This window comes from Hemibagrus wyckioides, linkage group LG28, assembly GCF_019097595.1.
Source record: "Hemibagrus wyckioides isolate EC202008001 linkage group LG28, SWU_Hwy_1.0, whole genome shotgun sequence".
NCBI classification, from domain to species: Eukaryota; Metazoa; Chordata; class Actinopteri; order Siluriformes; family Bagridae; genus Hemibagrus; species Hemibagrus wyckioides.
In genome coordinates, this window is record NC_080737.1 from 12,786,477 (window position 1) to 12,808,717 (window position 22,241).

The following is a 22,241-nucleotide window of genomic DNA, read 5'->3' on the forward strand; positions in this document are numbered from 1 at the left end:
GCTCATGCCGGAGCTCATTCCCAGCCCTGAAAAATCATAAACAGAAGCATGAAATGAAAAAATTAGGCAGGTTCATGGCGGGGCAACATTGTAAACACGATTTCATATTTCAGTGATGAAAATTCTATGCATAAAGCAGGTCTAGAAACGTGTTTAAAGATTACACACTGCATTTTTTTAAAATCAGGCTAGGTGCATTATTTGTGCTCGGAAAATGAGTTGTGTTGAGAAGATGGTGTCTTAGGGCTTTTTGTGTTGTATTCAATGTTCTCTAGAAAGCCAGAATGTAGATGTCCCACACTCGGAGGTGGGTCTTGCTCTACAATAGCAGCTTGTTAGCAGCAAACATGGTTGTGTGTGTGTTTAGCATTCTGTCTTTCTGCACAGTATTCCCTTTAGAGCTTTCCATATGACAATATAACAGCGATAATATATTATGTAATCACGTGTTATACGCTATACAGTAATACCTCACACATCCGCGAGGTTACATTCCGAATGACGAGGTTTCGCGGATGTTCGATGGAGTCACTAAAAAATGCTAATAGTGTACTGTAAATGCTTATTTTTAGAGTTTAAACCCTAAATATGACCCCATTCATGCTCCCAAAACACTTTAATTTCATTTAAAAGTTAGCTTAATACATCACCCTTAATAAAGAAATAAATGTTTGACGTAAAAATAGAGTCCTGTATACAAACCAAGGGAAAAAAAATCACTCATATACGCACGTGTTGAACCGAGTACAAGGGGAGGGGAGACGAACCGCGACATCACGCATACAAAGCGTCATAGCTACCAGCCAATCAGCAGCTAGGTAAAACTGTTAATGCTCTGTGATTGGCTGCTTTCCAACCCTTCCAGCCAATAGCGTGTCGTAATGCCAGAATACACCTTAAACAATTTTAATCAGTAAGAGTAAATAATATCTCTTTACTAACTAGACGTATCAGACGCCTCGTCACGTCTGCACCCTGGGTCAAAGGTGCGAAAACTCTGAAAACACACCTGTGTTACACTAATGTGTAAAAACAGGAAGTGAAAAACGCTCCACAGTTATAAAATAAAAAAAGAGCTCTTCCTGTTCCGTTTATTGGGGGTGTGGCCTATCTCAAACGCTATTGGCTGTCCGGAAACGTGAAAATGACCTCACTGTGTTTCATAAGGTAATACAGCAAGAATATGATCTCTGCTCTGAAGCTGTGAAGCTATTTCATGTGGTTGCTAATAGTGGCCTGTGTGACTATTCATCTCTCTCTCTCTCTCTCTCTCTCTCTCTCTCTCTCTCACCTCACAGACTTTTCTCTTTCTCCATTAACTTTCATCATTACGTCTCTGTAGGGAAAATAAGGAGGTCGGGAAGATCTCTCACTGACTCCTTCTCTCTCCACACACACACACACACGCACACACTTTCATCAAGCCCCTATCGGTCAGCTAATCATTACATATCACCGCACGCCACCCAGCACACAGCTAGCCGCTACCACAACAAGCCACAAATCACCGGAGACACACAGCGGCACAAATAAGGCTGTGTATGATTTCTACAAAATGGAGAAACATCAGCGTGATGAATATCGGCTCAAAGCAACCTTGACGTTCCTCCGCTCACAGACTATTTGTGTTTTCTAGGATTGTGTACTATTTTTCGAATCCAGAGCTCCATCGTGTTCCGTCTCTCGGAGTGGAACCATATAATAATCATTTCATTTAATGGGATCGTGGGCCAAAAAAAATTTTAATCACCACAAGTCTCTCCCTCCCAACCCCCCACCCCAGATGTATTGCATCAGCCCGGAGAAAGCTGGGAGCCTTGGAGCTCTAATATTATTGATTCATGACTTTTCAGAAAATATTTGCCCATGATACTCTTAACTTTGAATAAACAGTTTGAGTCAGTATTTACAGATTACCGTAAAGCTTCTGAAGTAAGTGTGTGTGTGTGTGTGTGTGTTTTTAGTCTTAGCCACAAATTAATATTTGGCAGTAATTGAGGTAAGGAGTTATTATTTTGAAGCCGCAAATTAAGCAGGAGACCACGGATTGTGTAACTCCATCACCCAAAACTAGTCAAACAGCCAAGACGTGTTTTTATATTAGGGGTGGGTGTGTGTGTGTGTGTGTGTGTGTGTGTGTGTGTGTGAGAGAGAGAGTATATGACAGGTTGTGCTTAACATGAATCAGAAGCATTGATCATTTAGTCAATGGATCAATAGAACGTCCTCACACAAACGGCAAGGGGTGTGTGTGTGTGTGTGTGTGTGTGTGTGTGTGTAAGCAGGACACCTGGGCACTGAGGGAAAGAAAGTTTTACTGCCCGATTGCCTCGTTAAATGTTTCATTAGTGAATGTTAATTGAGCATCGAGTGAAGAGAAGCCACAGAGGAATTCGATTTTTTCTTTCTCTCTCTCTATCTCCCTGTCTCTCTCTCTTATTCTGTCAGTGTCTCTCTCTCTGCCTCTGTGTCTCTCTCTCTGTCTCTGTCACTCTTTGTCTCTCTGTCTCTTTGTCTTTCTGTCTCTCTCTCTCTCTCTCTCTCCCTCTCTCTCTCTAATTCTCCGTCTGTCTGTCTTCTCTGTCTCTCTGTCTCTCTCTCTCTCTGTCTCTCTATCTCTCTCTCTAATTCTCTGTCTGTCTGTCTCCTCTCTCTCTCTCTCTCTCTCTCTCTCTCTCTCTCTCTCTCTCTCTCTCTCTCTCTCTCTCTCTCTAATTCTCTGTCTGTCTGTCTTCTCTCTCTCTCTCTCTCTCTCTCTCTCTCTCTCTCTCTCTCTCTCTCTCTCTCTCTCTCTAATTCTCTGTCTGTCTGTCTCCTCCCCCCCTCTCTCTCTCTCTCTCTCTCTCTCTCTCTCTCTCTAATTCTCTCTGTCTGTCTGTCTTCTCTCTCTCTCTCTCTCTCTGCAGTGTTGTGTGTATTTGTGTGATAGTGCCTGTGTGTTTCTGAAGGACTTTACATTCACCTCGTCCTGCACTCCTCTTGCTTCAGCAATGCCAGAATGATTTTGCAGGTTTCTTTAAAAAAAAAAAAAAAAAAAAGGAAAGAAAGGGTGTTCTTTTCCCTCCATCTGGGTGATGAAGCATGAAAATTCAAATCTTTGCACCAGATGAGCTTCACTGAGTTCATTTTCTTTTTTTTCATCCATCTGGCTCAGTATCAGTGCCGCAGTCCATCACGGACTCCTGCTACCCCGAACATGTGCACCGTGTAGCCTCACTGTGAGACCACCACCACTTTTGCCTCGAATTTTGAAGTATTTTTTCGCCTATGTTACCCCTTTCTTTGCCCCTCCCTCCCCCCACATAGAGCAAACAGAAAACGCTGAGTCAGTGTGTAATGATACGCTAGCTGAATTGTCGCCGCTCCACTCACAGGGATGTTAGCGGTGATGCTGATGGACTGGAGCCTAGCGTCAATGTTTGTTTTTAACAAAATAATCAACCCTGGTGCATAAAACCGAAGTCCTGTCTCTTATATTTATTCCCTCTCTGTTACACCATTTTACTCAGAAATATGGCACACTGAGAAAGAAGAAAGTCTCCAGTCTTTGGTCCTGAATATTGGCAATAAGCTTATTTTTCCTTTGGATCAAGGCTGTACCAGTAATTCCTAATCATCTTCATCTTATGGGAAAGTCTTAATTACCATCATTACATTTTAGACCAACATGTCAAATATCTACAGTAGAAATAGTTTAGTTGCTGCATAAGTGTGTGAGTGTGAGTGAGAGTGTGTGAGTGAGAGTGTGTGAGTGAGAGTGTGTGAGTGTGAGTGTGTGAGTGAGAGTGTGTGAGTGAGAGTGTGTGAGTGAGTGTGTGGTCAGGTCTCGCATTACAGGCCGTTTCATTTATTGCGAGATCATATAGGCATTTTCTTTCCCGCTGTTACTCATGCATGTGCACTTAGCTGACTGAAGATTACAGCCTCAGCACAAACGATCTCATTTTAGCCCGATGGTCCACCCAAAGTCAAATAAAATACCTTTTTAAATTGGAAAAAAAATCTTTACGATTCATTTCTACCTCTAGTGCTCATTCCTGTAATAGCAGAAATATCTATTTTTTAAATTGCTTTGGACACTTCACCTAAATAATACCACTATAGACAAATGGATATAAAAAGGGTGAGCCTTATTTGTTGGTTTATTATTATTAAACAAGGCATTTTGTCTGGAATGGAAGTCGAGTTAGCTTCCAGGCAAAAACACAGGGAATAATAAGTCTTTCCAACGCACGCTGTCGGTCTGTCTGTTCTTCTGTGCTCATTTCCACGCCTTTACCTTTCATCAGTATAATGACACCCAATCTGCCCAAACAAGTGTGTGTGTGTGTGTGTGTGTGTGTGTGTGTGTGTGTGTGTGTACATACGTATAGGCTGGGGTTTATGCCAGGCCGGTGAACTCAGGAACTCTTAGTTCCTGGAAAAATATGACATCACTCTGAAGCTGCTGATTGGCTGCTGCTGGAGGGAAATCCCTGCTCTCATTGGGTGGAGCCTGATTGTAGAGACTTGTTGTTCTCCCTTTTTTTTTTAATCAGTATTTTCCACTTCCTTGTTCCTTTTTAAAAGATGAAAGAGGGAATTGTTTGTGCTTTTTAAAATTGTTTATGCAATAGATGGATCGTGTGCCAGGGATTTGGTTTTCTTTTTAATCATTATTTTATATTTGCTTATTATTATTATTATTATTATTATTATTATTATTATTATTATTATTATTATTATTATTATTATTATTATTATATTTTGTTGTATTTATTTATTTATTTATTTATTTATTTATTTATTTATTTTTTATTATTATCAACTCCTGCCATAGTCAGATTATAATGTAGTTATTGGACGATGTTACCTGCAGTTAAAACACAGTGTACCTGCTCTCAGGCTTCTGTGGATGGAAAGTTGAGGAATAAATAGCTGTGATAAATCTGCGTAAATTTTTGTCTAATTTGCTTTATATTCAATTAGTTAATGGTGGAAAGGAAAAGGATGTAAATGATAGGGAATGTTAATAATATTAAGAACAATTCCGAATAAATTGATACTGGCTCATTTAGAATAGTTAATTATTTACGCCTTTTATAAGCTCATTAGTTTGCTATTGATCACAATTAAGCACTAATGACTGTCTTACCTTCTCTCCCTCTCTCTCTGTCTCTCTCTCTCTCTGCCCCCCCGTCCCATCCCCTCTCTCTCTGCCCCCCTATCTGTCTGTCTGTCTCTCACGCTGTCTCTCTGTCTGTCTGTCTGTCTGCCCCCCTCCGTCTCTCTGTCTCTCTCTCTGTCTCTCTCTGCCTGTCTGCCACCCTGTCTCTGTCTGTCTGTCTCTCTCCCCTGCTCTCTCTCTCTGTGTCTGTCTGCTCCATCTCTCTCTCTCTCGCTCTCGCTCTCTCTCTCTCTCTCTCTCTCATATCAGATGTTTGTGGTGGATAAAGCAGACAACTCCAGCTGTTCCCTCCATGAGTTCACCATCACAGGATCGACCTATGCTCCAGAAGGACAAGTGTATGTCGCACACACACACACACACACACACACCACAGATTTTCAAGCGAAGAGTAAACGATTTGATTTGTTCAGATCGATTTCCTGAAAAAGGAACAGCCCACTTCTGTACACGTGAGCTCACGGATGCCTCTGATTGGCTAGGGTCACTGTGACTGACAGGTAGAGACGGTACAAACTAACTGGATGTAGCTGTGCTCAATCTCTAAAGTTTTAGAGTCTCAGATTTTAGGATTCGAACTCTTTCCTGTTGCTTCTGTATTAGTCATTATCGACAAGTGTCTTGTAGTTTATGTCCTGTTTAAAGGATAAAAAAGACCATTATATTATAGATTGCCGAACAGTTAAGTCGTTACATTGCACAAGCCTTACTATCTTTTTTCTCCAAGCCCAGTTTATTGCTAAGCACTTTAGCTTTGAGCCTTTAGCACTGTATTTCTGTCTCTGTGCCTCACAGGCTGAAAGCTGATAAACCCGCGAGGTGCGGCGAGTTTGACGGCCTCATCGAACTGGCCACAATCTGCTCCATGTGTAACGACTCTTCTCTGGACTACAATGAGGTCAGCTGTGTGTGTGTGTGTGTCCTTCTTATCATGATCCTGAGCAAATAAATAAATAAATGTGATGGGGGAAAAAAAACAACCTGTGAGCTAGTGCACCGTGCATCACAAAGCAAATCGACTCCATCCCACATAGTGAAGGTGCTAATGTCTATGAGCTTCACCCACTCAGAAACACCCACTCGCTGCATCCTCTGGCCCCTGAGCTCGGTGTTTTTTGCCCGTTTGGCTTCTCACCTCCCTCATGTCACTATGGCATCAACGTGACCATGTTACACAACAGTGTGTGTGATCGAACTCTTCAGGCAGTGCAGTTAAGGAGAGACCTAAGAGACCTTTAACAGCATGTAGTCAGCTCTTTATACTCTCGCTACATAGCCTCAACGGGGATGCCTTCGCAGACAAGAAGTCCAGTCCCATTCGTTACTAATTTCGTAGGCCATGTCTACACTGTAATCCGGATCAATTTGAAAACGGCGTTTTCGCCTGAAAACACTCCGCGTCCGCATTGTGAGTAAAACGTAAGACTCTTCGACCTGCATCATTTCCGCCTGGCGTCCAGCTCTTTTTAAACATCACGGCAATATGAAGAGGAAATTTACTGAATTGACTGAATCAAGTGACTAAAAATGCATCATCGTTTACGAAAGCCTCCGTTTTCACATTCCACACTGCGACACATAAACGGTTTAAAAAGATATGCTTTCGTTGACTAATAACGCCGTCTGTGTGAACGGAAGGCCTAAACTATGCGTTTTTAAACAGAAACATATGTGTGGCCACGGCCTTACGAATTCCCTTACAAATATATGTCGAGAAAAACTAGTTGGAACAACTGACCTTGCTGTGACCTTGAGCCTGTTTGGCTCGACTCCCAAATGTAATAAGTTCCAGTGATGACACTGTATAAATCCTACAAACATTTAATTGCTTGTTCCGGAGAGATTGAACTAATAATAATCTCCGACAGATACATTACTCATAAAATGAGTTAAAATTAAATCATACAAAACTAGACACAAGCAAATGGCTGAGGTAGTAAGTGTACTTCTTAGTCCACTGATGATGGTGTGTATAGATGGACTGGACCGCTGGAATGTCTGCACTGGTGCAAACAAAGAAGTTGTAGTAAGATCATTTTATCTGCATTGCACCATTTGGATATTTATTATATGCCCAAAGTGCTCTGGGCCGCATGCCCCTACAAATCAGCGGAACATCTTGTCCTTGGTCTGAAGGCTGTTTGAGATAAGTGTCACGGTACCGGCAGTCATAATGCATCCTGCTCCCATTTCCTCGAACCGTTTCGGCATCCGAAAGCGATTCCATCACAAACCCGTTCCTTTTGAAACATCTGATACACAACCCCAGGCCTGAATCCTCGGCCACTGAGAACCCTCAAAACACTGCGTCATCTTCCAGTTCTCTCTCATCTCGATTTTCCCCTCCTCTAGTTTCGTTTCCATCCAGGATATCTGAAAACATCTGCTTTCTCATCTAAATGACGAGATGTGTTTTTTTTTTTTTTTGTGTTCCTCCATGCTTTCTGTGGAAACTTGGCTTGTGGCTTTCTTGGCTGGCATCCCTCTGGGCTAGTGTGTGCATGTCAAGGCATGTACATTACATCTGTGTGTACACGCATAACCGTGTCTGTTTACCGTGTTCCCCTACAGGCCAAAGGAGTCTACGAGAAGGTGGGTGAAGCCACGGAAACGGCGCTCACCACCCTGGTCGAGAAGATGAACGTCTTCAATACCGACTTGTCCAGCATCAGCAAAGTGGAGAGGGCAGGAGTCTGTAACGGGGTAAGAGCAAAGAGAGTTTGGGTGTTTTGGAAAAAAATCTGGTTCCCATGTTTTCCTTTTCTTCCATATCTCAGCATTGTTAAGATAAGAAATGAGTCATAACTTTCTGCAGTATTTTCAGTTTGTTTGTGGTTAAGGATACCAAAGGAGGCCAAAATACCCTCTCCAGCGCTAACAATTATTTACGCTACTCAATAACTTAATGATGTAATTATATACAACTAGCAGAAAACCTTTTTCTTTCTTTTCGTCATCTCCAACACACTGCAGCTCTACAGCACCCTCCTTTGGCTCAGTGGGCAATAGAAAGATCTATAGAAAAAGGCTGATGTTTTTCACTTGCAGCTGAGTTCGATTCAGAATTTTCACACTACAGTCCCACTGTGAGTCGATTCAGTTCAAGTTCAGTCTCTTTCTCAATGTGATCCTTTCCCACTGCACTTAAACCAGGTTAGGGTTCGACTGGAAGCAGTTAGGGAATACCTTGCTCTGTTTTAGTCTGTTCTCACCTGCACTAATGAACACTGCAACCAAGAAGAAAGTGCCCAAGGTTCAAGTCAGACAGCCTTTCTCACCTTTTGGCCCGAATCAGAGCGATACCAAATATTCAAACTTAGACAGCCTGTTAGGAACACTGGTCCTTATCAGCCTCCGATCCATCCATCTTATGTAAGGCTCTTTTTCTCTCTTGAGGAAACTAGGAAGCACATTCCAGAGAAGGAGTGACTGACCATTAAAGCTGTTGTTTTTTCCACTGTTCCCTCCAAACGAAGGCCAAGTAAATCCCCTGTCCCAAAAAAAGAAATGTCAAGAAAGAAGCCTGCAGTGTCACCGGCTCCCCGAGGAAAAGCATAATATTTAGACAAGCCGGCTAGTTTATGAAGAGGTTAGCTAAACTCCGAACTCAGCCTGCCGGCTCGGAGACGCACGCAGACGGGAGAAACTGGCTTCCCCTTCATCCTGTGTTGTTCTTATAAAGTGCTCTCTCACTGCGCCGAGAGCGCGAGATGGATGAAGCCGTTTTTAAAAGCATGCATACACCAGAGTGACGTCAAAGCTAGGTTTCTGGATGAAAAGAAAGGTGAGGGTCAAGCAGCTTTACTGGCCTTTCAGCACCAGGTCATCATCTGCAAGCTGTCAGCACAACATGCTAGGTGTGCTTGCCCCCTAGTGGGAGAACAGTGTTATAAGCAGAACCACATCTGGGAAATGATCTCAAAAACGTAGCTCGTATTGTGTAAACCAAAGTTCTTCCAAAAAGACTGGCTAGAATTAAGCCACATGGCATCAGTTATAAAGTGTGTGTAGGTCGTCTGTAGGTTCAAGTTTATATTTATTTTCTATTCTCTGTAGTTGTGTGCAATAGTAGTAACTATTTTCTGGGCCTTTTTAGCATACGTGTTTGTACTGGTGTGTGTGTGTGTGTGTGAAGACATGTTTTTTATGGCTATACAATAAACATGCTACCTACTAGCAAAGGTTACCTAAAAGCAAAAGACCAGATAGAAATAGATATGGTCTGTGTTATTATTAAAGTTAAATATTCACTTTAGCCGTGAGTAACTTCAGGTCTAGAACGATAGCCAGATGGAATTAATAAGCAAGTGTATTTTTTATTATTATTTTTTTGCATTATATTTTGTGAAGCGTTTTTTTTTTTTTTTAAACGATATCTGCTTCAATAAATAATAACACTGGAGATATTTGATTTCTCAGTGCATCTTTAATACTCTGTTCTGTTTCATTCCTACTGACCGCCAGAGGCAGTATGAATACTTTGGATTAATTCAGTTCAATTCACTTTCCAAATTCATTTGTGGTTTCTTTCTTCATATCACAAGGTTTCTTTCTCATTTCATCACAGGGAGTAGTTATAAATTGAAGTTACTATTTTATCCCTAATCAGCAAGCCTGCGGTGACGTATACCTGAGATGATATGAGGAAGAAACCTTGAGATATGAGGAAGAAATTTCGATAAATTAATAAATGTTGATATTAAATGTCATTAAAACCCAACTGCTCTGACTGAAAGAATCCATTTTCAATCCAATTTCTTAGATCACTTTCTAATCCGGTTTACCCGAGTGCATGTAAATGGGTCGATTTGAATTAGTGCCAACATTCAGGATGGGAGATTTTAGCATATGTTAGCACTAGCAAGCAAGTACTACATCCAGTTAAAGCCAAGAAGGTTTAATAAGACTGCTGCAGCATGATATCGAGCTTGTCAGTGCCAGCTCTTTTCGTGTGTGTGTGTGTGTGTGTGTGTGTGAGTGTGTGTGTGTGTGTGTGTGTGTGTGTGTGTGTGAGTGTGTGTGTGTGTGTGTGTGTGTGTGTGCGCGCACCAAAAGCTCAGCACCTGGGCTTGACAGGTGGCCATAAACAAGCTAATCTACACACACACACACACACACCACCCCAGAGAACATCTGAGAATGACAGCAGACTCAATACACACACACACACAGCTGACTGTTCTTTTAACTTTCAACTCATTTGACTTGCTCAGGTAATCAAGAGCCTGATGAAGAAGGAGTTCACCCTGGAGTTTTCCCGAGACAGGAAGTCCATGTCTGTGTACTGCACACCCACTAAATCTGGCACCCAGAGCAAGATGTTTGTTAAGGTACGAACCCTCCTCAATTCCAAATCAGCTGGACCACCTCACTACCTACCAAGTCAAAAATATTTTATATATATATATATATATATATATATATATATATATATATATATATATATATATATATATATATATATATATATATATATATATATATATATATCTCGCATTTTTATCATGGTTGTTTACTGTATTCAATATCACCAGAGTATACAGAGGTCATGGAGGTACAGATTGGTGTTTTGCAGATCGCTATCAAATCACGGAGGTGGTATAGCCATCTGTGTCCAGGAGAGCAAAAGTGTCCATGTTCTTCGGGCAGGGGGCAATGTTTGTACTTAAAAATATCTAATAGTCCCATTTGTTAGTGTATTTATGGTACTCCAGCAGTTATGCAATAATGGCAGTCATAACACTGGAGGTTTCATAGCTGCTGGTGATCAGACAGGCAAAAGCTGCTTATTAATATGAAATACAAGCCTGCAATGACTCTTTTTTTTAGGATGAACTCACGTGTCCGGCTTGACAGGGTTTCAGATCAGGACTGTGGAAGTCATATACACAAATAGGAGTTTCTGAAGTGCTTATAAAGCAGAAATGCTCTGTGTCTCGGTGCAACATTAATATTTTTCCACTTTCACATTGAGAAGCCGATCTTTAGAGCAAAATCATCAGTAGCTTTGCTTGCATACTTTATTAACTGGAGCATGGTGCATAAATATTACCTAGCATCAGGATCCACTGCACAGCCTTCATTTATTTATCCTAATTTTACAGAATATTTAATATGATGTACAGGTTTGAGTTCTAACTACATTTAGGTTCTCATTTCGTTCTCTCTTCCTCACGCTACCCTCTCATGTGTTGTTTTGTCTCCTTCTTTTCTCATCATGTCTCTGACAGGGAGCACCAGAGAGCGTGATCGAGCGCTGTACACACGTACGTGTGGGTACGGCGAAGGTGCCACTGACCATGGCTGTGAAGGAGGAGCTGATGGGGACGATCAGGGACTGGGGCACGGGCAAGGACACGCTGCGCTGTCTGGCACTGGCCACACGAGACACACCCCTTCGCAGGGAGCAGATGGACCTGGAGAACTCGGCCAAGTTCGCCGAGTATGAGGTCAGGGGAAGGGAAATTACAAATTACAGACTTAAATTTTTTGTAAACAGACCTGTGGTCTTTATTCATAAGGTATACAGATAATCAACAGAAGCATGTCAGTGCTCGAATTTGAGTTTTTCCATCCTTTTTGTAGGCGGACCTAACCTTCGTCGGCTGCGTGGGCATGTTGGACCCACCTAGGAAGGAGGTGATCGGCTCAGTGAAGCTGTGCAGCGAGGCAGGCATCCGCGTCATCATGATCACAGGAGACAACAAGGGTACGGCCGTGGCCATCTGCAGGCGTATCGGGATCTTCTTGGAGAACGAGGACGTGGAGGGCAAGGCGTACACGGGTCGCGAGTTTGACGACCTCTCCCCCGACGCGCAACGAGAGGCGGTGAAACGTGCACGCTGCTTCGCTCGCGTCGAACCCGCTCACAAATCCAAGATCGTGGCCTACCTGCAGTCCTTCGATGAGATTACAGCCATGGTGAGAGCGAAGTCTGACTTCACCTGTGCCACTGTGCCGAATTCAGGCCTGTCAGGATTATTACATATTTGCCTGAGTGTGAATATTCGAGCTGACAGCAATCATCCAGACTCAGTTACAGTGCAGCACATAGAAGGTGAATTAGCTGAGCTTTCAGCACTTGGCTGAGAGAGCTGATCTGTAGGATTTGCTCCGTGATTGATTAAATTTAATGCTCCAAAATATTTCTTGTTTACATTCTTATTTTAAAAATGAGGTATGGCATGGTCATTGTGACATGGTCTGTCTAATCTAGCAGATCTGGTACCAAATTTTCTTGTGGACTTTCATACTGCCTGGGCATTTTAAGCTTTTAGAAATAAATGCAGGTTATATCAGAAATATTCTCTGAAACTGACTGAAATACAAAGTCACTAAGGCTTGTGTATCTCACCATGCCTCACTGATTTCCTGCTCTCTTCATTGCTCCGGGCCTCAGCTGGCTTTATCTCACAGATGAGCACAGAGAAACACTCTGAAAAATGATGGACGGCGTACTTGCCACGGGGAAATGGTTTAAAAACAAGATTAAGAAGCTTAAGGGTTGTTGCAGGTTAAGGCCTAGCAGTTAAACACATCCCAGTGGAAAAAAAAACATCGTCATGTCTATAGTCCATCTGTCTAATCAGGGTCTGATTAGAATCCACTACACAGCTATTAACCTATAATTAACCCCCACCTCCTGACTCGCTCCCTCTGTCTCAGACCGGCGACGGCGTGAACGACGCCCCCGCTCTGAAGAAGGCAGAAATTGGCATCGCCATGGGCTCAGGCACGGCCGTGGCCAAGTCCGCCTCCGAAATGGTGCTCTCCGATGACAACTTCTCCACTATCGTGGCCGCTGTGGAGGAGGGCCGGGCCATCTACAACAACATGAAGCAGTTCATCCGCTACCTCATCTCCTCCAACGTGGGAGAGGTCGTCTGGTGAGCCATCCCGCCCTGACCACTTCACACACGCCCCCCGAGTCTACCGTTGTGTTTCAGTGATTCAGGCTGAGCTGAATCACAATTCCACAGGTTTTCTGTGGAATTGTTTGGAGCCAGAATGTTTTTAAAAATATCCAAATAATCTCTGCTCATTTATTTTATCGATATCAGACCGTTAAAAATTTAATGCATTAAACATTAATTATTTTATGTTTATTTATAGAGCCCACAGAACAAATATTTTCCCTGAGTTAAGGTGTACTTTCGATATAGTTTTTTTTTTTTTTTTATCATATTAACACGTTTTTTTGTTTATTTTGTTTTTGTTTTATACAGAATCAAGTTTTTCTGCTTGGATTTTAAGTTGTGGAAACCAATTCAGTTTGGTTTACTTAATGATTCAGCACAACTGATTTTTCACACTGATCAATGCAGCATTTAGTTTGTGATTAGTTTAGTATCTACAAAGCATGTGAGCATCTTGTCACCTACTAGTGTGAATATCTCATTCTTCTTCTTTCGGCTTCTTCCTTCAGGGGTCACCACAGTGAATCATCTCTCTCCACCTATCCCTATCTTCTGCATCCTCAACACTTACACCCACTAGCTTCATATCCTCATTTATTCCATCCATATACCTCCTCTTTGGCCTTCCTCTTTGCCTCCTGCCTGGCAGCTCCATGTCCAACATTCTCCTACCAATATACTCACTCTCCCTCCTCTGAACATGTCCAAACCATCTTAATCTGGCCTCTCCCTTACTTTGTCTCCCAAACGTCCAACATGAGCCGTCCCTCTGATGTACTCGTTCCTAATCCTGTCCAGCTGTGTCACTCCCAAAGAGAACCACAACATCTTCAGCTCTGTTACCTCCAGCTCTGACTCCTGTGTCTTCCTCAGTCTCTAAACCACAAAATCCTAATCCTCTAAATCCTTCCCCTTGATATGTTTCTATTACTCCTACTAGTGTGAATATTTGTGTACTTTGTGTAAGTACCAGGAAGTCGCATTAAACTCAAAACATTTCACTAATTTATATCCATTTAGATAGAATACATTAGCTTTGCGCTGTACACGTGGCCTTTTGCATCTATTTATTCATACACTCTCGTATTTGTGTGCATGCTGTTTTTTTCTCACCTTCTCTCTGTTCTCTTTTATTCCCTTCCAGCATCTTCCTGACTGCCATCCTGGGGCTTCCTGAGGCTCTGATCCCTGTGCAGCTGCTGTGGGTGAATCTAGTAACAGACGGTCTACCTGCAACAGCGCTGGGCTTCAATCCCCCAGACCTGGACATCATGGTGAAGCCTCCTCGTAACCCCAAAGAGCCACTAATCTCCGGCTGGCTCTTCTTCAGATACCTCGCCATCGGAGGTGAGCTGTGCTGTTGTTTACATTGTTCTCATAGGCTAATGTGTGTGTGTGTGTGTGAGAGAGAATAGCTAATTGGATTGTTATGTTGTACACGTTTCATGTTTTAATAAAGCCTGTGGAGTAAACAGGTGGTTAGTTAATAAGGTCTGCCCACAAATAACCAAGGCCTTAAGGCCATGAGTTGAGTTTCTTAGGAGCTGTGGCCCAAATGGCGCATGCTCTATGCACTTACACTATACACTACGCAATCTACCATCTAGTGTATGGATTTTAGATGTTTGAAATGGAACAGACTTCTTTTTATGTTAGTTAGTAGTTTTGTTTTTTTACTAGAAATAAATCACATCATGGGCTAATATAAAAGACATTTGGAAATGGTCTTTATTTGTCACATACATTACAGCACGGTGAAATTCTTTCTTCACATATCCCATCCTTGGAGGTTGGGGTCAGAGCACAGGGTCAGCTATGATACAGCACCCCTGGAGCAGAGAGGGTTAAGGGCCTTGCTCAAGGGCCCATCAGTGGCAACTTGGCGGTGCTGGGGCTTGAACCCCCGAACTTCCAAAGACCCAGAGCCTTAACCACTTGAGCCACCACCGACCCTTGTAAGGGTCATTTGTAAGATGTCCGGTCCACAAGTGTCGACGACCATCTCGAAACTTTTTACTTATCCAGTGTCAGCGCCTGGTAGCCCCGCCCCTTTTTTTATTATGTAAGCAAAGCTTGAAGTGTCCGACATTTTCATGCTTTTGACACTTGCATAAGTGCCTCATCCTCATACTCCTCAGCCTCATACTAGTTGTACTTCACAGTAGCAAAGAATAGTGCAATTTGGGACACAAATCTGTTTCATGGCAAAATCAGTCGAGTCGAGACTATTATGCGTCACGAATAAAGACATGCTGGGGCCACAGGTTCCTGATCCTGGAGAACCCTGTACTCTGAATATGTTGTGTCCAGTGTCACCCAAATGAGGATGAGGTTCCCCTTCTGAGCCTGGTTCCTCTCCAGGTTTCTTCCTCATATCATCTCAGGGAGTTTTCTCCTGCCAATGTTACCTCAGGCTTGCTCATTAGGGCTAAATGTTGGGGATAAATAGTAACTAAATAGTAACTTTAGTAACTAAACTTTATAATTCTTCCTATGTTTCTATACTTCTGTAAGGATGCTTCCTAATTCTGTTAGGACTTGTGTAATGTCTGGAACCTGTGCTTGAAGCAAAATCTCAACATAAATAGACTTTAGTAGAGCGAGTAATGAACTGGTATGACCTGTATGATATCACATGAGATGAGGTGTGTATGTGTGTGTGTGTGTGTGTGTGTGTGTGTGTCATACCAGTATGACCTTCCTAAAATGTATTCATTTGTGGGCTCAGGTTACACATCATAGTTCATAGCCACTTCATTTTTGAAATATGAAGATACCGTCTCCTACGTAAATAATAATCCATGCCATGGTCGTGTGAACATGATACTGAAATCTTTTAGTCCCTTTATACCACACTGCTTTTTAAGTCATTAGATTATTAGGTTATAAATCAAAGGATAGATGGATGGATAGATCGATCCAGAAGGAATTTCCAGATGTTTAAATTATTTATAGTTAAAAGTAATGTTAGGGAACGTCCACGATACTTTTTATAGATATACTTTGCCATGACTGCCATGACATCCTGATGAATGAGAGTCGTCCCTGTGTTTTTTCCTTCTTCTTCAGGGTATGTGGGACTGGGAACAGTCGGTGCTGCCACCTGGTGGTACCTGTATGATGACCACGGTCCACAGGTGTCTTTCCACCAGCTGGTGAGTTCACTTACCCAAAATAATACTCAACTCATTAAGAGCAAAATCTCATTGTGATTCATCATCCTAATAATCACTTAAGCGAACTAATAAAATTTCATTTAGTCGTTCTCTTTTGGATTATAGTTGTATATTATGCTAAACTCTAGTAGAATAAAGGTTCCTGCAACTTATATAAACCAGGAACTAAACCTGACTTCCTAAGAAGTGGAGACTTGTGTGGAACTTCACACTGATTATTATGAATTCGTTTAATTCGGCCGTACATTCGATGCTGATGGGAATTTCACTGCTCTTGTGGTGTGTTTCTGTGCAGCGTCACTTCATGCAGTGTACTGACGAAAATCCCATGTTCGAGGGCATCGACTGTGAAGTGTTTGAGTCCCGCTACCCCACCACCATGGCCCTCTCTGTGCTCGTCACTATAGAGATGTTTAACGCACTGAACAGGTGAGAAATACTGCTATAGACCTAAATGATAGAGAACGAGTTAAAAAAATTTGCTTTTCAGTTATTTATTTTAGAGATTCTTATGCCTTCTTTCAGTCTTTCAGAAAACCAGTCTCTGCTGAGGATGCCTCCATGGGTTAATATCTGGCTTTTGGGAGCCATCCTACTCTCCCTGTCTCTCCATTTCCTCATATTGTATGTGGAGCCTCTACCAGTAAGTGCACATCCCCTCATACAGTCCTTCCTTTTAATGACATGCACATTGAGGTAGAACTTCACCAGCTTGCTGGTCCTGTTCTAATTTCATCTGCCATCCTATTAACATCCTTTTCCCCCCCCTCTGTCCTCCTTCTCCTCCTCTCTCTTTCTCTGTCTGTCTCTCAGCTGATATTTCAGGTCACTCCTCTGTGCTGCTCCCAGTGGCTTGTCGTCCTCAAGATCTCCTTCCCGGTCATCCTCTTGGACGAAGCGCTCAAGTACTTCTCCCGACATCATTTAGAAGGTGCGCAGATAGTATGTTTAATATTCCAAATGTCCAGTTATGGTCATTCTAGTCGTCTTGGTGACTCATTGACCGTCTTGGTGCCAGGAGAGCTGGAAGTGCTGAAACTCTGGGATTTTCACACACAACAGAAAGAGCCCAGTGAGCTGCAGGGAATGAGAGAGATTAGAGGAGACTGGTTCAAGGCTACAGTACACTCATATAGCTACTCTTTACGCTTATGGAGAGCGGAGCAGCATGTCTGAATGCATGACTCTGAGAAATCAGATGATGGGTAGATTTTAGTGACCGAATTAAGGGTAGGGAATAGAGAACAAAAATAAACAAAAAATATACACCTGAATCCTTACCGATCTGTACTTCTCTGTGTGAAGTTGTGTATTTAAAGGTTTCGTCTCGTTTGTTTCAGGGGAAGAGGAGGCGAGGTACATGAAGACTCGGCAGCTGAAATTCTAGGACGGCTCCTCCTGCTCTGGCGCCCACTCTCGGACATGCATACACTCGCTCCGTTTTCCCCCGTTTCCCTTTTATGATCTACCAGGCAGCCCTCACACACTCCCGTTTGCCTCTCTTCCCGAAATCATCATACCTGCTGGCCTGGTCACCACTAGAAACAAACTGGGCAGCGTCTGAGTGCTAGAGTGTGAGAGTGCGTCTGAGAGAGCGAGAGAGTGCGTCTGAGAGAGCGAGAGAGTGCGTCTGAGAGCAAGAGTGCGTCTGAGAGTGCGTCTGAGAGTGCGTCTGAGAGTGCGTCTGAGAGTGCGTCTGAGAGAGCGTCTGAGAGAGCGAGAGTGCATCTGAGAGAGCGAGAGAGTGCGTCCGAGTGAGTGTGTGTGCGCCTGTGTGAGTGTGTGTTGTCTTGTAACAGCACAAGCATGGCCTCCATAACACAACGTTGCGTGACAAACCATGAAAGTTCATTAGGGACTCTCTTTTATTTGGCTTCTTCTTGGCTTCCATGCAGTAGATATTTAGTGCAATAACCAGAGCTAGAACTTGGAGAGCAGAGGAAAAGGTCAAAGTTTAAAGGTCGTGTTGTGTTTTGCTTGTGGATTTATGATTTGTTGGATCCCGTTCAAGCTGCAGATGGACGGTTCATTCCATCACAGGGCTGTGGGAGGTGCAGGAAGAGAAACGCCATCTGGATAGCTCCGTGTGTATGTGTCCGTGTGTGTGTGTGTGAGTGAGAGTGTGTGTGTGTGTGTGCAGGGACAGATGCAAGGCCAGTTTAATTGACTAGTCACCTGTAGTCTCACACCATGTCAATTTTCTGTTTAAGGCACATTTCCAGAGGTCACAACACCTTGATATTGAAACGGAAGCTTTAGGGACCCATTTTTAATATTAGCTTATAAAAAGGAACGATTCATGTAGACACAATTTAAGATATATATATATATTTGGTCACCAAAAAATGGCCATTTTGGATATGAAATGAGCTTCAGTAATGGCTTGTTACTGTTTAAAGATTGACCAATCAGAAGACATTCATCATGATAAGCTCCTCCCCTTTAGTCAGGGTCAAGCAGGAGTTAAAAAGGATCCACGGATCTGGTGGAAAAATGGGAAAATATTATCTCAGGTGGCGATGCTCTAAATCTTCCCTTGCTTTTTATAAATATGGCTGAATATCCTTAGATGGAAATGTGATCTTTTATTCCCCCTCCTAAATCTTCAAAATTGCTCCGAAGCTTTTTAGATAAACTCTCCTGGCTGCGGTTTCACACCTGCAGCTCCAGGGAACTCTCCAATCCCAAGTTGGTGATGTTTACACACGAGCTCTCCGTTTATTTATTTATTTATTTTTTGCTCATTTCCTTACTCTGAAACGTCCTGCAAGACGAATCATCTGCGTCTCCTGCTGAGGAGTCGTCTAGCCGATCGACCCTTTATTGTGACCCTGAAGCAGGCAGGCTCTCTAAACAGGCTTCGTCTCTCCTTTCACCCTTTTTACACGAATTTCACAGGAACACTAGTCACCAGGAGCTGCTAGTTCAACCCATTTCCATGGAAAAAAGGGGGATTATTTACTCGGATTCCTGTTAGCAAGTGAGAGAAAGAGGGGCGTGGAGCTGTAAAGAAATCGCAGACAAAAAAATATTCCACAGTTCCTTGTAACAACTAATAAACTGCAAGAAGCCTCAGCATGTATAAAGATACCTGCAGCCTTTTAACGTTAGGATAGGAAACCACACACACACACACACACAGGAGGACATGGTGCCTCTTTGCTTTTAACTAACACACACACAAAGAAACACACATTTAAACATCGCAGAGCAAGTTGTCTCATGAATGTCCATTCCCTTCCTTATGAGTGCGCAGCTTCCTGTTTATCTGTTAGCGCTCCTATCCTTTTTCTCGCTCTCATTTCAACCTGACAGAATTCATTTCATCGAGTAAAAAAATGGCACCGAGTTCAACACTCACAGACTCGCACACCTCCTCCAGTGCTTCTCCAACTTCTTCTTTTATTTTATTTTTTTTTTATCATGAATATCAGCAGTAATAATAATAATAATATCATAGTAATGTATTTGACTGAAAGAACCCAGGTGGTTTATTTAAAGCTTGTGCATTTTGCAGTTCAAGGTGTAACGCTCTCACTATCTGTTGATTATGGGCCTGTGTGTGTGTGTATATGAATGTGTGTGTGTGCAGGGATTTAGCAGAGCAGCTACTTCCATTGCCTATGTGCCACTATTGTTGATCTAGATATTGGGAGATGCAATGTAATAATCTGTCCAAGTCTCATTGGGACAGATGTGCTTTATGTGAAGCGTTTAGCCTACAGTTGTGTCGGCGGCCGTTTTCTAAACAAACTACAGATGGAAGGTCTTTACGACGGCAGTCTTTTTAGCGACCATCACATCCGTTCCAAATGCTCCAGCAGAACGTTTTTTTTTTTTACGAGAATCGCCTACAGAGCGGTCTGTACGCGTCGGAATAAACAACCCACAAACCCAACCCAACGTACCGGCAATAAGGCCTCGTCCCCCTCACTGTGGCTACACAAACCACTGGCGGTCCAAGCAGCAGAAACCGTGGGCTTGTACAGCCTTATTAATTACTACTGATCTCTTAACAATCTGTACAGGAGAAGAAAAAATAAAAATAAAAAGATTGCATGGAACCTTGTTACTGTAATTAATAACCTATACAGTATGTAATATTTAAGTTTCTTTTTTTAAAGAAAACTTAACCTATTTACCAGCAGCAACATAAATGAGTGATATTATTACTATTATTATTATTATTATTATTTTTATTTTTATTTTTTTTCTCAAGGATGTGGCATCAGGGGATCTGTTTGTTTCTAGCTTCTTAATTGTTTGCTTTTAAAGGTTGATGGAGATCTTTTACTTACTTATTTTTTTGTGCTTGAAATGTTGTAAAATAAAGTTAAGAATCATGCTAATAATATTCGAGGATTTTTTTTTTTTTTACTGAAAGTTGGTTTGAGAATATAGCTGAGATTTTTTTTTTTGTTGTTGTTGTTTTCCTCCAGATCCATTCAGCCCCTGTTCACTTCACTCCCTTTTAATGAATAAATAAAATAAAGAAATGATTTGTATTTGAACTAAAATGGTACATCTATTAGAAGCTCAAGCCATGCACCTAGATACAGAGTTAATGAAAGAACCACTTAAATAAAGCCGTATATTCATGATTTTCCATTTTTCTTGTAAGACATGAGCAGGGGCTGATTTTGAGATTAGATTCTGGTTTACACAGGCCAATGCTGAATGCTGGGTAATGAAGTTTTTAACATGTATACGTGTGTTTGAAGGGCTTTGGGGGTGGGTACAGCGGCTCCAGAGGCCCGGGATTGTAATCTGTGTATCTGTGTAACGTGGTTGATCCGAGGGAGCATCTAATTTATTAATATTTTATTCATCGATCGATGCTGGCTTATTATTCATTCATCAGATTTTCTGCTGTAAATGATGACAGTTCTGAGCTTTTTGCGTTTTTTTTTTTCTTTTTTTTTTCTAGTAAAGACGTAGATGGCTTGTCTGTGTTAACTGATAAATTGTCGAGCTTTACCTGGCAACCCTGTTTTATGTGCCTAGTTTCTATTGAGCAGCATCTGGAGCCTTGTACCCACTACTGAGCACGGAATTTCTGCATCGCATTGGTAATATTGATTGTGCATACATTATTTTATATATATGAAAAAGACAATGGAAATAATAAAGATTATTTATCTTGTTATTTATTTAAGGTGTCTGTTTCTTTTTCTGTTTTGTGATCTGACTTATTAGCAATCACAAGCTCTCTTTTTTTAATGGTGTAGTAACTATTAGTGACCACCAGATGGCAGTGGCGCTGTTTTAGATTGCTGTTCGATAGTAAGTTATGTATATAGAGATACACAGACCAGGAATAATATTATGACCACCTGCCTAATATTGTATTGGTCCCTCTTTTGCTGCCAAAACAGCCCTGACCCGTCCTGCACTGTGTATTCTGACCTTTCTATCAGAACCAGCATTAACTTCAGCAATCTGAGCAACAGTAGCTCGTCTGTTGGATCGGATCACACGGGCTAGCCTTCACACCCCATATGCATCAGTGAGCCTTGACCGCCCATGACCCTGTCACCGGTTCACCACTGTTCCTTCCTTGGACCACTTTTGAGAGATACTGACCACTGCAGACTGGGAACACCCCACAAGAGCTGCAGTTTTGGAGATGCTCTGATCCAGTCGTCACATCACAATTTGGCCCTTCGTCAAACTCGCTCAAATCCTTACGCTTGTCCATTTTTCCTGCTTCTAACATCAACTTTGAGGACAAAATGTTCACTTCCTTCCTAATATATCCTAGCTACTGTTGCTCAAATTGCTGAAGAAGTTAATGCTGGTTCTGATAGAAAGGTGTTAGAATACACAGTGCATGATGGGTCAGGGCTGTTTTGGCAGCAAAAGGGGGACCAACACAATATTAGGCAGGTGGTCATAATGTTATGCCTAAGCTGTGTAGATTGATTATAGATCTATAACTGTGTAATATATGGTCAAATAGTCGAATCGTGTATCAGGAAGTTT

General features: G+C 42.1%; 1 protein-coding gene across 2 annotated transcripts in view; it reads left to right on the forward strand.

Annotated features, from left to right (window-relative positions):
• The window catches only part of atp2a3 (ATPase sarcoplasmic/endoplasmic reticulum Ca2+ transporting 3), a 70,098-nt gene extending 48,689 nt beyond the window's left edge, over positions 1-21,409 (forward strand). For both annotated transcript variants that reach the window (XM_058383894.1, XM_058383892.1), the window contains exons 10-22: positions 5,417-5,505; positions 5,963-6,065; positions 7,739-7,870; positions 10,381-10,497; positions 11,398-11,616; positions 11,753-12,088; positions 12,833-13,053; positions 14,228-14,430; positions 16,153-16,238; positions 16,555-16,688; positions 16,785-16,902; positions 17,073-17,190; positions 17,600-21,409. In XM_058383894.1, coding sequence (XP_058239877.1) covers positions 5,417-5,505; positions 5,963-6,065; positions 7,739-7,870; positions 10,381-10,497; positions 11,398-11,616; positions 11,753-12,088; positions 12,833-13,053; positions 14,228-14,430; positions 16,153-16,238; positions 16,555-16,688; positions 16,785-16,902; positions 17,073-17,190; positions 17,600-17,646 — 1,923 coding nt within the window. In that variant the 3' untranslated portion in view covers positions 17,647-21,409. The remainder of the gene's footprint in view (positions 1-5,416; positions 5,506-5,962; positions 6,066-7,738; positions 7,871-10,380; positions 10,498-11,397; positions 11,617-11,752; positions 12,089-12,832; positions 13,054-14,227; positions 14,431-16,152; positions 16,239-16,554; positions 16,689-16,784; positions 16,903-17,072; positions 17,191-17,599) is intronic.
• Positions 21,410-22,241: the final 832 nt, after the last annotated feature.